At 46.6% G+C, this 14,713-nt stretch overlaps 2 protein-coding genes across 2 annotated transcripts in view; both read left to right on the top strand.

The window, feature by feature from the left end:
* MICALL1 (MICAL like 1) overlaps positions 1–14,713 on the top strand; it is a 114,906-nt gene that overhangs the window by 71,835 nt on the left and 28,358 nt on the right. The window lies entirely within an intron of this gene.
* PICK1 (protein interacting with PRKCA 1) lies at positions 2,067–12,946 on the top strand. Its single transcript, XM_074826624.1, has 13 exons — positions 2,067–2,142; positions 3,122–3,213; positions 3,889–4,000; positions 4,488–4,616; positions 4,740–4,806; positions 6,109–6,198; positions 6,643–6,696; positions 6,796–6,858; positions 7,188–7,321; positions 8,099–8,191; positions 9,150–9,200; positions 10,628–10,772; positions 11,029–12,946. Exons 2-13 carry the CDS (start codon positions 3,173–3,175, stop codon positions 11,268–11,270), a joined length of 1,221 nt encoding a protein of 406 aa, XP_074682725.1. The 5' UTR covers positions 2,067–2,142; positions 3,122–3,172; the 3' UTR covers positions 11,271–12,946.

A 14,713-nucleotide genomic window follows, 5' to 3' on the forward strand; every position in this document is an offset into this window, starting at 1 on the left:
ATAGCGAAGTTATATGCTCTGAGAAGGACAAGGGACAGATTTTTTAAAAAAATTCATTTCAAAGTAAGTATTCTAAGAAGAAAGTTATGGATGGTTGTTTTGATCCAAGAATTTGAAAGAGAATTACACAGCAAAACATTTCCAAATGTTGCAGGGTCTCTCTCAGGCTCACAGCATCGCAGAATCTTTCCAGTTAAATTTTCACTGTCTCTAGGGATGGCTATTCCATCACCTCTCTGGGCTGCTGTAACAGTGCTTACCCACCCTCATAGTAATTTGTTTTTCCTTTTATCGCACCAGAATTTAGTGCTGCAACTAGCAATAAGAGGCAAGGGCCTCTTCTCTTTTGTTGTGCATAAGTCCTGGGAAGAGTCTGGCTCTGTCTTCTCTGTATCATCCTCCGCTGCAGTCAAGTGCTGTTGCACTGCTGAGCCCCAGCAGGCTCCTCATGTGCAAGATCAGGGCCTGGCTCATCAATTCTAGTGCTTCACTGATGTAAAACTTCTGTCAGTGTCCAGGGTCAGGATGTCAGTCTCTTCCCTTCAGAGAGCTTCCACCTGAAGGACTGCATTTCTCATTCAGCTTCCCTTCATAAATAAATCACCTCTTAGACCCAGGACTTCAAAGTGATTATTAACAACATGCTCTTGCCCTTGTGCTCCAGCATTGTGGGTGGCTTCAGTCGGTGTTCTGATGTATTCAGTCAAGAAGTTCATGGGACTGCACGCTGCAAACACTAACCACCCTCTCAGCCAGCAAGAGAGGTCATTGTCATCATCCAGTCCTTGTTCCAGGTCATGGAGGAGTTTTCAGTTCAAAGAGTGCACTTTTTTTTTTTTTTTTTTTTTTTTTGAGCCACATCAACAAGTCAGGTTTGGCAGCCTGGTAATTGCTCAGAAGCCAGCAGTGGCTGGAAGAGATGACACATAACACAACAGGCGACCACATTCTTCTGGGAAAACAAAGCATTCTCCCGGTGATGGTGCTGTCTTGATGCAGGCAGAAAATTCATTTGAACACCTAACCACTACCCCCACACACACATTGCAGAGGAAAAAAACCGGAGAAGGTTGGCGATCCTGCCGTACACATGACAGCACAGTGGTTTTGCATACAGCTGTGCTGACTGGCTTCCAAATCACCGCTTCCACAGGTCCCGCTGGCCTGCCAGCAGTAGTGGCGTTTGTGCCAACCAGTTTCAAAGCTCTTTGTGTCCCTGCTGTCATCTGAATCATCAGACCAGGATGTGTTCACATTTACAGATGTCTTTCTGAAACGCTCCCTTGCGTGGGAGGCTGGCGCTGGGTGTATTTGTGTAGGGTACATCACCTTCCATAGGTGACAGCTCTGTATTTTTGCAAGTGCCAAGTGCAAGAGAGGGCCTTTCCCTCGAGGTGGGCACACTTTGGGTGCCCCTCCTGGTGACTGAACAGCTGATAGCTTGCCACGATCCACTAATAGCAGCAGGACAAGCCATAGCGCTGCTGTTTCATGCTGTGCCATGAAATCTGTTCAACTCAGTGGTTCTCATCCTCTTCTTCAGCTGCTGCCACCCCTGCAGCTCCCCCTCTGCGACTTACCGAGCCCAAAGGTGACTTCGATACCTCCGAAACCTAAAGCCGAGTTGGACATAGTGCAAAACCTAGGCTGGAGGCTGCGGGCCTGACACCACCATACTGCCACCGCCCTCTCTGCACACTGTGGTGGCCGGAGAGGCCCGCAGGCCTTGGGGGGCGGGGGGACACAACAAAGCCTGAGGACACTTTCTCCCAAGAGCAGGTCTCCGCCGGGCCAGCTCCCAGAACCGGCCGCACCGGAGCGGCGCTGGCTGGGCGGAGAGAGGGCAGCCCCTTTCCCTGAAGCCGGGGTGAGCTCCTCCCCGGAGGAGCCGGAGCGCGGGGCTGGGCCCGGGGTTACCCCGCCAGCGCCACGGCGTCGCCGCCGCTCTCAAGATGGCGGCAGGGACGAACTGGCCCCACCCCCGCGGGTCTCCGTCCCCATAGCAACGCGGCGCGAGCGGAGGGGGCGGGGCCCCGTCCGGCGCCCGGGTGCTTCCGGGCCGGCCCCGGTGGTGACGTGTCTGCGGGCTGTCAGCGCCGGCGGCAGGTGGTGGCGGGGCCGCGCGCCAGGCGGCCACTTCCGGTGAGCCACGGGACACCCCCCCCTCCGCCCCTCAGGGCCGTTCCCCGCGGCTGCCCCGGCGACGGTTTCTGTGGGGGCAGGGGCCGAGCTCCTCCCCGCGCCCCCCTCAAAAGGGCCGGGCCAGTGCCTAGTGTCCCCCCTCCCCCGGGGCTGGGGCTGAGGCCTCGGGCCGCCGGGAGACACCCTCCGCCAGGGCCCCGCACCGAGCCTCCGACGCCGGGCCCTCGTTCGCCCCGCGGCCCCCGCCCGGTGGGAGGGCAGGGGGTGGCGGACACGCTTGCGGCGGAGGGCTGGCTGTGCCCGACGGGCGAGGCCAGCAGGGACGCGGCGTGGCGAGCGGTCGGCGAAGCCGTGACCCGTTGGCGGCCGGTGGGGTTGGATGTGGCGGTAACCGCCTCAGCAGGATGCAGCCGCGGTATAGTGCTACCGAAGGACGCACGACACCAAAACGTGTCTGCTAATTACTGTCCGAAGTTAAATAGAAGCTGAAACAAGGGCTTATGCATGGGGAAATAATGAGGCTTTTTGTAAAACGAGTTGCAAGAATCTTTGCGTAGCCTCCCGAGACAGGAGATGAACGTCAAAAAGTGACATAACTTGTTACAAAGTCAAGAACAAAATGGAGTTTTAACGTATGTAGGTGGTAAAACTGTAAATATCTTTATCAGCCATGGTGCAGGTAGAACGTGTGAAGAAGCAGCTTCCAGAAAGGACCATGTTTTGTTCTGTGCTTTGGAAATACCGCACATGTGTGGGCTTTGAAACATCCAGCATTCAAACTAGAGGACTTTTGCTTGTCTCATTCACTACAGAGAATCAGAGACCCTTGACACGTTTTTCATCTTTGATATAAAAACAGAGACAATGATGTGACATTCAAAAAAAAAAGAAGGAATCAACAAGGGTGACAGGTTGATTCTCTGAAGTTTTCTATTGCGATCACGGATTCATGGGGGTTTATTATGTTCTTTCTTCCCAGGGAGTTTGGAATAAGCAGTTTCAGACTAACAGGCTCCACTTAGCTAAAACAATGTTTGCAGATTTGGACTATGATATTGAGGAAGATAAGCTGTGAGTATTTCACTTGCCTTTTCCTGGTTTTTGCTAACAATAGAAATAGTCTTTGCAGCCAAGACCTACTGGGAGTGGATAAATTTACCTGCTCCTGATGCTGCGTGTTGGAGAGTCAGACTTGCTGTTCAGTCCTGATTTCTTGCTCTCTCTGGGGACTGGGGATGAGGCATTGTTGTGCTGGTGAACAAAGGAGAACATTTTCTATTGCTCTGCAGTGACTACCCTGCATCTGATTGCAAAGCAGTGCTGACAAATGTTCTATAAATTAGTGACCTTAGCCAGAGAAAAAAATATTTATAATGGAGGAAAGAGAATTAAGAGACAAGGGTAACACTGACCTTTCCTGCACAAGTAAAAGGTTTGATGAGATTAGCAATTTATTTAACATGGAGCACTTGTCTTGCATCTTGTTTATGCCGTGCAAGTTTTTCTCAGCACCTAGCAATGCAGGAGGGTGTCTCTCCCACCTTGCATGCAGTCTCAAAAAAGGTAGCCCAGAAGATCTTTCTGCTGGCCTGTGCTGGTAGACTGTATGGCAGAGATAATGTGATGAGTTCAAATGTGCAGTGCCCATTATGTTTTCGGTTTGTATCAACTCAGATACCAGAATTGTTTCATACACATGCAACTCTGCCTACCATGTTCAGTTATTCATTCTCCCTCCCATTCTAGGGGGATCCCCACTGTACCTGGGACAGTGACCCTGAAGAAGGACTCTCAGAACCTGATTGGGATCAGCATTGGGGGAGGAGCACAGTACTGCCCCTGTCTCTACATTGTCCAGGTGGGCCCTCAGGAAGGAAGAATAAACCATCTTTGTAAAATAGTGTTGGCCTGAGAGATGGAAAGCGTGGAGAGTCCTATGCTATTCATTTTTCTCAAAGTGGGAGGCATCATCTTACTTTCTAGTGAATAAGATTTCCTTACCCTAGTACCTAATAGGCGTGGAAGAATTAAATTAAAACTTCTGAAATTACCATTCTTCTTGGAGAGCATGTTAGAATTTACAGGGGAATGGTGTGACATTCTCAACATCAAGAAATCTTGTGTTTGAGAAGGTGTGTCCTGGAGGCAAGAACTTCCTGAGAGAACAAGATGATCAGCCCATCTCTTAGTGAGGAAAGGGGAAAAACTGCAGCTTCACTGTGAACAAAATACAACTGAGTTAAATAAGAGGACTGTAATTGTCCCTTTTTTGTTCTTTAGCCCTGCATTCACCTTTCTCTTCCTCTTGATTCCAGACTACCCGTGCTCTTTCTCCTCTCTGCTAGGTATTTGATAACACTCCAGCAGCCTTAGACGGCACTGTAGCAGCTGGTGATGAAATCACAGGAGTGAATGGAAAGTCCGTCAAAGGGAAGACCAAGGTGGAGGTGGCCAAGATGATACAGATGGTAAAGGTGAGAGGTAGGAGGGGACCACTGGAGCTTCTGGGTCGTAGTTGACAGTTTATTGTCCATTGGTAAAGGAAGCCACTGCTATTTGCTTCCAGCACAGCCGTTTTGGATTTGCTCTTTCTACAGGGAGAAGTGACGATACACTACAACAAGCTTCAGGCCGACCCAAAGCAGGGCAAGTCTTTGGATATTGGTAAGATTGGTTTCTTTTTTCCTAGAGTGTTAAAATGACACAGAGAGGTGAAAGATTGGTCCCAACTAAAACCAAAGTAAAATTCTGGTTCCGTTCTTCCTCTTAACTCAGTCACTTTCAAACGGATCCTGTCAAAGAGAATTACAGGTTTCAAAAAAATCTTTGCCTGACTTCTTGAAATAGTCCTGAAAGTTAAATTGAGACTTGACTGTTGTTGCAAGAGGCTTGTTTTTCTGTGCTGTGTTTAGCATGGATGAAACTCAATGAGATAATAATTCAATTTATTTATTTTTAATACATGTAAGTTATGCTGACCTATTGAGATTTTCAGCTGTATGCAGAAATGTGTCTACTGAAAAACACTGGTTGCAGTTTCTCAGCTTGGAGAACAGTGGTGAAATGCTTATCTACACTTGATTTTTTTACAACTGTAAATTTTACAGGAGAGAGGAGAGGCTGTATTTCTAAAACAAAGGGTGTGTTTTGAACTAAGCCTCACAGCTATCTCCTTTATATGGTCTATCTTTCTCACTTTCCTAAAAAAATCTATTCATTGTGCTTTCATTTTATTTCATGGTGATTAAGGTGCTAATGAATTGACAGGGATTCAGGAAAATTCTGAGGAGTGAGGTGGATTTCTGGGGAAACAGAAGTGTGGTGAGAATATGAGATGCTGAACACTGTGGCTCCAGCTGAGTTCTTGGGAGCTGCAGGCACTTGGCATCCCTGCAAGTTTGCCTCTAAATAAACGTAGCTGAGTCATCTGATTCCGAAGAGGGCATAACTGTATGTAGTAATTTGCAGTGTATGACCACCAAAGACAGAAATTCATTCCATCAGGGTCTGACAAAAGCATTTAACTAAGATCCAAAAGATAAAATTAAGCACAGGGATAACTTTGAGCATTAAATCCTATTTGTCTTGCTTTCAGCCTGGTCTCCTAACTTCAGTTGAAGTAATACAGCAAGTAGCATAAGCAAAGTTTAGTTCCAAATACCATGATAGGTAGCTTATAGCAAAGTGATTGGAATAGTCTTCCAGAATAAGTGCTAGAGCTCTATTGATTGAAGTATGTAAGATGTGAGAGCAGAACAGACAGAAGATAGAAGATGTGCTATATATAGCTGGACTGAACAACTAGGTTCTATGGTATTTTTTTCCTGCTCACTACTTCAATAGTGAGTGAAGTTCAGACTGGCCAGCTTATTCAATGCCTGAGGAAGTGGTGAAGTATGCTAGTGTGCTTTTCATGCCCGCAAAAATGTCCCTGATCCTGGTTTGCAACTCTCTTTTGGCCTTTAGTATTGAAGAAGGTAAAGCATCGACTGGTAGAGAACATGAGCTCAGGGACAGCAGATGCCCTGGGGTTAAGCCGAGCCATACTTTGCAATGGTAAGTATTGTCCAGAAGGACATTTTCTTAAGGGAACACTTACCCTCTTGTGCCTACTTACTTTTTATTGTTCCTTGCATGTTCCACATTATTCCTTCATAATTTTTTCCTTCCGCTATGCTTCACTGTTGTGATTGCCTCTGCCCTTCCTGAGTGATACATCCTGTTATTGGGGCCATTTAAATGTTAGCTAAGGTCAAATTAATAGATCAAATTAAGTGGGGACCCTCTCAGTGAATGCCAATAGGTGATGACCCCACACTGTAAAATAAGTTTGCAGTTATTTTAAAAGCTTCCCATGTTGGACCAGGGGACAGGCATTAAGAGGTGAGGAAAATTTGAACCAAAGATATGAAACTGGTATTTTTTCCAGTTGATCAGTTCTTAACCATATCCTGGATTTGACTGTTGTAATTCTGTATTCTGATTCTTGTTTCTGTGTAGATGGACTGGTGAAGAGATTGGAGGAGCTAGAGAGGACTGCGGAGTTATACAAAGGTAAACTGTGTCTTGCATCAGACACCAGATGGGAGGAAGGGATGCTTCTGTTGTGTTTCAGTGAAATAACTTAAATTCTTTTTCTGGCTTCCATCACAGGCTTGACAGAGCACACCAAGAGTCTTCTCAGAGCTTTCTTTGAGCTATCCCAGACACACAGAGGTAAAGAGTGTGAGTGAAGGGAGCAGATTTCTCTGACCTCTGGTTTCGGTTTTAGTCGGTACTTAGATTTGTGGTTCCCTTACCCAAAGAAAACTAAGTGTTGCAGAACTGATCTGGGAAGGGCTGCCCTGGTGTTAGCGGTCATGGTGCTAACACAGGCCCTGTCTTTCAACGAGACATTGAAGAAATGCCCTGCCAGCTTCTGGTCTTCGGGGAATATGTAGCATTATTCCCCAGCCAAGTGCAAGGTTATGGGAAGGAGTTGTAACACTGGAGGCAAGATTCTTCTCCGGGACCAACTTCTTTCATCTGTTTTGAATTTATTCCAGCATTTGGAGATGTTTTCTCTGTCATTGGTGTACGGGAGCCTCAACCAGCTGCCAGTGAAGCCTTTGTGAAATTTGCTGATGCCCATCGCAACATTGAGAAGTTTGGGATTCACCTTCTGAAAACAATTAAGCCGGTAAAGAATTTAACTGTAGGAGTAAAGGGTCTGGAGAAGAGGGGAATCTAGAAGGACAGAAGCCTGTCTTTGAAGGTGTGGTCTTAAAGGTCATTCATTGTGGGAAGAACTGTCTTTGCTTTCCTTCAGGGAACTCTCTTCATAAAGAACCTAAGAGGTAATGTAGTGAATATATCAATCTTGTCCCTTTGACTTCTGCACATGAATACATTTCTGTCCTTTTCTTTTGGGGATGAGGGAGTAGTTTGATCAGGGTAGTCCCTAGAGCCCTTTCCCTGGTATTGGTACCCATAATTGAAAGATATCACTAAATTTAAAAGAGTTTAGATAAGCAGTTCCAGGAACAATTTAAGGATTTCAATCAATATATTTGAGTGAGAGTCTCCAGGGGACCTGTCCACTTAGTTTAGCAAAGAGAGATTAAATGTTGATTTGGGCACCACTTTCAGTGCCGTGTTGGACGCACGGCGTTGGGTAGTGGACCTTTTGAACCACACCAATTGACAGTGAAACAAGGTGAGTCAAAAAAAGATGAATTCGGACTAGAAGTGAGGCATGCGTTTCTAACACTGGAACCACTTGCCAGTGACAGTAATGGATGCTCTAACCATGGCAAGTCTGAGTCAAGATCGAACATTTTCTTTCAAATATGCTCTAGTTCAAAAAAGAGTTAACTCGAGGCAGTCTCATGACCCGGGCTGGTTAGAAGGTTGCAGTTGATGAATTGTAGTCATGCTTTTTGGTCTTATATTCAGCAACAGGATGCTTCCCTTGCAGATGCTTACTGACTTGAATACGTATCTGAATAAAGCCATTCCTGACACAAGGCTGACTATCAAAAAGTACCTGGATGTCAAGTTTGAATATTTGGTGAGCCACTTTTTTTTTTTTTAAGTGCTGGTTGAAATTAAGTTTCGTAGAATCATAGCCTGGAAGTCACATATAGCCTATACGATCACACATCTATCCTTCCACAATCCATGTGAGAATGCATTAATTTTTCCAATACTTTGTCTATTGCCAGATTACTCAGATTCAGATACCTGCTTTTAACCTAATAGTTCTCACTGGTAAGAAAGATCTCCCAGAATCCAGATGACTTATTTTGTACATGACTGAATTAATTTCCTTATTTATTTGTAAAGAGTTCCTATGCAACTTATGCTCTTGAACTCCCCTAAATAGCTCTCCAGTCCATGTTTTTCAGGTAGTTTTGGATAGTCTTTCTTTAGCCAAATGAAACAACTGTCAAATCATATTTGCTCTCATTTAGACCATGCCTTTTTTAAACTCCTCCATTTCACTCAGCCCTTGTTTTCTACACCCAAAAAGGGTAGGGTTGTTAAGTGCATCTGTTCTCTAACTGTAGGAATCTATTTCCTTTTACTAGTTGAGAGAAGTATTTGGAGCTGCAGCCCTAAGGCAAGTGAATATGGCAGCATCTCTTCCCACATGTCCTTCCCCCAATTCATCTTTTTTTCCCCCCTCTTATTTATTGCTTCCTCATACTTTTCTGGTACTGTGTTTTCCCAAACACTAGATGAACACAGGATTTTTCTCTTACTTAGGTTATACTTATCCAAAGTATTTGCTCCTGTAATATAAATAATGAGTGCCTTTTCTCTCCCCATCTTTAAATAGATTTTCTTTCCACCTGGAATGTTTAATATACTCTGATCCCACTGTGCTTTCCCCAGTGTCCCTAGCTGCAGCATTGAAGGAAGGCTTGAAATGGTACAGCCCTGTGGCTATGGGTGATGATGATTCTAATTCTTAGTATTTCCTTCTTTTTTTTTTCTTTTTTTTGTTTATTTTAAATTCTGCGAAGTCTTACTGCCTGAAAGTCAAAGAGATGGATGATGAAGAGTACAGCTGCATTGTGAGTACCAGTACTGTGGCAATGACAACTGCATACTCTCCTTTCTGCAGCTTCCTTGTGCACACTGCCTTATAAATGTGAAAGCACTCCTGTGCTTGTGTGCACCCAAACTAGTGAATACATCCCAAGAACTATACACACTTGTTCTTAACATATTAGAAACTGGAGATCCTTAAATGCTACCTAGGAAACCCTGCCAATAACTGTCATGAATTACTGGTGCTGTGGAATATTAGAGGGACCAGAAATCTCCTCTGCAGCTTGTGTGCTCAGTGGTTGCCTGTCTCAGTGTTTAAGTAATACTAGCTTGTGTAAGGAGGATTAAGGTGTTAATCTTCACAGATTCCATTTGTGTATAGTGTACAGCTTATCATTAATTCTGGAGTGTTTCTGAGAAATGGACATTTAACTTCTCTAGCAAAATGTGTACGAAAGCTGAGTTTGTAGTTGAGGAAAATTTATTAAAGTATCTCTTAACAATAGGGTTTTTCCTAAAAATAGGTAATTTAAAATCAGAAGACTTAAAAGAAACCCCATTGTTCAGTAACAGTTTGCTGTCTGGTATAGAGTTTTGCAACTAATCCTTAACAGCTCTGTTTAAGATAGCTCAAAATGTCCCCTCCAGTTTCCCAGCAAAAAAGTAAAATCTTGTTTTATCCTAGGTATTAATCTCAGCACAAGGGTTTGAATTTTTGGAATGCCCAATTCCCGGTGCCAGGAAGGAATAAAACTTTCCTAACACAACATTTAATTATATCTTTCCTGCTAAATGGGAAGGAAAGAATCCCAGTCTTGCCCAGCAGAGTAACATCTTTGAGTTTGGCACATGCAGTGTGCATTACCAAGCCATAGTCAGTAACAGATTTTTATATATGTTATCTTTACAGGTGCAAGAGAAGAATGCTGTTTTGCTGACAGACCTAACCCATTTCTCTCAAAATATTGTGCGGGACAATATATAGTTCCCTCCCTGCTGGTTTCCAGCGTTGTGTCTGGATATCACAGGGTTCCCTGTGTAGGTGTATAATATGTTATGCAATCCATATAGGGTGAAGCTTGCAGAGGAGGGCAGAACTTTTTGTGTGATTGATATAAATTAATATATCCCTCAGACTTGTTTGTTCATAGTGCCTGTCTTAATAGTTCAGATAAGAAGCCATGCCTGTTCTCCATGCTGGGTTGAAAGGTGCCTGTCCTTTTGTCCTTGCTTACCGTGGTTGGCATGTATTTGGCCTTCAAAACAGCCCTGTTGACTCCCAGTTGTTGACGTGGCTCAGCATTCCTCATGTTTCGTGCTTCCTGACTGCAGTTCCAGTGAGCCCAAGAGGGCTGTAATAACCCAAGGTCATTGTGAATCCACTTCGGTAGGCAAACTGTGTGTACAGGCACTGTTGTGGGAGTCTAAAATGTCACCATGTCTTTGGCAGGCTCTGGGGGAACCCCTCTACCGGGTCAGCACTGGGAACTATGAATACCGCCTTATCCTACGTTGCCGGCAGGAGGCTCGCACGCGCTTTGCCAAGATGAGGAAGGATGTGCTAGAGAAAATAGAGCTCCTGGACCAGAAACACGGTGAGTACTACTGCTGTGGCCAGCACCTGAAGGGGTCAGGCAGACATGGTTTTGGCCTTCATGCTCCTCCTTTGTCTCAGCTCAGAAATCTTTGCTGAAGAACCCTTCTGTGGCTGTGCCCGAGACAACTGCCCTCAGAGGCCAAAAGGAGGAGACTGTAACTAATTCTGGCGAGGGAGACTCAAATCACAGCCTTCATCCTCTGCTTGTGAAGGGGGATTTTGCCTGATTTGTTCCGAACTTGTCTCCACTACAGTGCAAGACATCGTGTTCCAGCTCCAGCGTTTTGTCTCCACAATGTCTAAGTACTACGACGACTGCTATGCCGTGCTCCGAGATGCGGATGTCTTTCCCATTGAGGTGGACCTTGCCCGCACTACTCTCAACTATGGGCAGAAGGACACGTACACGGATGGGGCAGAAGAAGAAGGAGGAAGCGAGAGAGACGGTAGCGGGAAGGAAGACGCGAATGGTGAAAAGCTCATTGATGATGCCTGAGTGTGCCAGCATGACCAGAGGAAAGACTTTGCAGACTGTTATAAAAACATGTATTTTACATGGCGATCCATCCTCCGTGACTTTCTGTGTATGTCCAGCCTGGGACTCCTGCTCTGCTTTGGGTGGGGGTGGCTGGTTGGATTGGGACCAACCTCTACTTTCCTCTCTTTTCCCTTGCTTGTTTGCCTGGATATTTCTTTTTCCCCCCGAGACTTCTGCTGCCCAACTCGGGTACTGAGGTGTGGGGAGGAAGATCCCCTAGCACACCACCATGCGACTCTGCGTGCAGACAGGACGCTGCTGAGCGTGCGGGGCGCACCACTCCCCTCTGGCACATGGAAGCCAGTTAAACATCTGGAGATAATTGCAAATGGTGAGGACAGCCCCCTCTGTCCTCCCCTGGTGTTATGGGAAGGTGTTAGCACCAGCATTGTTTACTTCACCCCACTGCTCGCTGTCTTCAAGCTTCCCATTCTCTGGCCCGTTGTAAGCTTCCTCTCTCTTCCATCTGTCCCCATGGACTGCAGGACTGATTTTTTAGGATGATCACTGCCACCACTCCCAGCTCTCTGCGCCACTGCTTTTAAGAAATAGGAGCAAGTCTGAACGGGTGCCTAGAACCAGTGGTGGTACATGTCATTGGATCACCCCCCACCAAGGGGCTAGGGGAAGGTCTCATATGCTGGGCTGCTTCAACCCTACTGCAAAGAGGTAGAAGTCTCTTCCCCTGGCTACCATCCCCCACATCATCCCTGAGCTCTGGCACAGCTGGCGCCATGTGCATGCCCCATAGCTACACGCCAGGGCTAGAATCCTGCAGGATGTGGCTCTACCCTTCCCTGTGGGAAGGAGGGACCTAGTTCAGGAAGGAGCCCCCCTACTCAGCTGAGATGCTGAGGTGAGCGTGCTTGTCTGAGGCAAGCGGGTTCCTGGGAGTAACAGCAAAGCTGCACACATTTCCATCGTTCTCTGTTACAGCTCTTTGCGATGGACAATAACCAAACGTGCTTCTAGAGGACGTGCAGCTAGTCCTGCACATGCTTTCCTTGTGCAGCTGCCAGGAGGAGCCACCTTAGAACTGCAAAGGAGACATCCCATCCTTAAACTAAAGAGGAGAGACAGGAAGCCTTATGGAGAGAGCAAGACGTGGCCTGTAGGCAGAGGCTTTGAGATTTTTTTAGTGCAGAGTGTGACTAGCATCGCACCTCCTGCTCTCCTCTCTGCACAGCCATTTCGTGCTGCCTCTGGGCCAGCCAGAAGCAGTAGCTAATGTCCTGTTCCCCAGCACAAGGGAAGGGGGGAAAGAAAAACCAAGGTAAATGAGGCTGCTTCTTTCCTCCTTCCTTTTCTCCTCCCTCCATCCCTGTGGGCTAATCCCAGCTGCAGATGGCACTTTTTATTTTATCAGGCAGCACAACTGCCAGGAGTGGCATGCTGCTTGGAGGCAAGGGTTTTGACTTCTCTGTCATTACATTCTAGTGGTAGTGAGAGAGGTTATTTAAGGGCATTAATTTATGATTGAGATGTTTGTTTTTTCTCTTTGATTTGTTTTTGGAGCTTCGTCATCTCTGTGGGTGCCTGGAAGCAAGCCATCCATGGTCAAGCTGCTCTGGAAGATTTAAATGGACTTTGATGTACTGACTGTTGTCTCTAATAAAGAAAAATGTGACATTCTGCTTCCTGTCCTTCACGCATTTTCTTTAGTGAGATTTTTGCTCATCTTTCTTTGGTTTTAATCTTAAAATACAATGATGGGAAGGAAGAGTGTCATATTCTGGCCATTATTTTCTTGCTCATGCTGGTGGATAAGCTCTATGCCAAGAGGCAGTGGTTGCTGCAGCACAGGTTTCCAGAGGAGGAGGCTTATAAATGCTGTAGCAAGGCCAGTCTTCCATGTAATACCAGCTTCTCTGCATCTTGGCTTCCCAGGGGAACGCCAGCCTTGCAAAGCTGCCTGTTGCCTTAGTCCTGCGTGGTGGCATCCTTGCACCCCTCCAGGACCAGCTTCTCCACACAGCTCAGCTGTTGCATCACAAGCTTGAGCTGATGCTTAAGCCCCTGATCCGCTTTCAGAGCTGTTTGTTGCTAAAATATGAAGTGGTTAAGAGGAACAGAGAAAATGCTTCAGTGGAGCCTGCCTGAATGCCAACAATGCAAAGTGGAAAGCAGGGTAGCCAGGCTTTTTGCAGCCTGACTGGTGGAGGGGAAGGAAGAGGTCTGGGTATCTTACAGGACCGTCTGTAGCAAGAGCTTGTTCCTTAAGGGCTTTTATGGCTTCTGTGATAAGATTTAAGAGCAGGAATCTTAGTGGAAAATGTTGACTGGTAACAAGGAAACAGAGGGGACCTTGTTCCAGTGACCTGCCTGGTGCTGAGAGGGGCAGTTGTTTTCACGCTGTGGACCTTGGACCTCTGGGAAGTTGTGAGCTGCTTCTTGGAGGGGGCATTGGTGAACAAGGAAAACCCGGCCTGGGTGACAGGGGTGGCTGGGGAAAGAGCTGCAGAACAACTTGGTCGAGCAGAGCAGAAACAGTGATCTTACCTTGTGGGGAGGGGAGAACAAGCTTGCGGAGCAGCGAATGAATGCCTACAGGGCTCCATCACCCTTGCTGCTGCTCAGTCTTATTCTTGCTCATTCTCCCAGATCTTTGCAGCTGGGGTTTGTCATGGTGCTTAGTCAGGTTTGGGATGTTTCTAAGGGGGTTTCAATAGGAAAAAGTCCAAAGTCTGCTGTGACTGACTCACAATCAGAGCTAACAGTGGTGGTGGTAGGCGTGGTGGGACAGGGCACAACCCTATGGCATTTATCTTCTCCACTCCACTTTCCAATTCTTATGTCTCTTCTTAAACTGACATGCTTCAGCAGCTTTATTTTGCTCATCATTTACTGCTCTTTGCTCGGGAGCATCTAGAATGAAACCCTTTCCTTCATGTCCCTGCTCCCCCTCTGGGTTTCAATGGCTTTATGGGTCCTGCAGGCTTCACCCATTACCCATTTATTTGTAGTCAGTCTGGTCTGGAATGAAACACCCCTCTTGATGGTCCCATGAACTGCCTTCCCTGTCTGCTTAGTTTTTGATCCCTCTCTATAGTCACAGGTTCCCCCAGGGCCTCTGAGGTGAAGCAGTTCAGGAAATCGGAAGAAAGGGCTTTGGCCAGGGATGTTTATAAAAGATCCAGTCCTAAAGCAGATTAGGACTGGTTTAAGCATGCCAGGGAAGGTTGTCCTCTCTGAAGCTAGAAATCCACCACTGCAGTGGGGGTGAGGGGGGTCATGCCTGCCTTACCACGTGCTCCACCACCCTCGTTAGTGGCACACAGGGGCTGTGGCTTGTCCTTCTGCCTTACCTTTGATTCCTTTACGTAAGGGGGTGTTCTCTATTTAAAAGAAAAACACACACGCATCTGGTACCATTCCTGCTGAGTGGATAATCACTTGGGACA

Source organism: Strix aluco, chromosome 5 (assembly GCF_031877795.1).
Source record: "Strix aluco isolate bStrAlu1 chromosome 5, bStrAlu1.hap1, whole genome shotgun sequence".
NCBI classification, from domain to species: Eukaryota; Metazoa; Chordata; class Aves; order Strigiformes; family Strigidae; genus Strix; species Strix aluco.

Bases quoted from the DNA above. Each gene is read 5' to 3' on its own strand.
- PICK1 (XM_074826624.1), top strand. From the start codon at position 3,173: ATGTTTGCAGATTTGGACTATGATATTGAGGAAGATAAGCT. The intron at 3,214-3,888 runs GTGAGTATTTCA...CTCCCATTCTAG, and splicing joins GATATTGAGGAAGATAAGCT to GGGGATCCCCACTGTACCTG. The intron at 6,697-6,795 runs GTAAACTGTGTC...CTTCCATCACAG, and splicing joins GACTGCGGAGTTATACAAAG to GCTTGACAGAGCACACCAAG.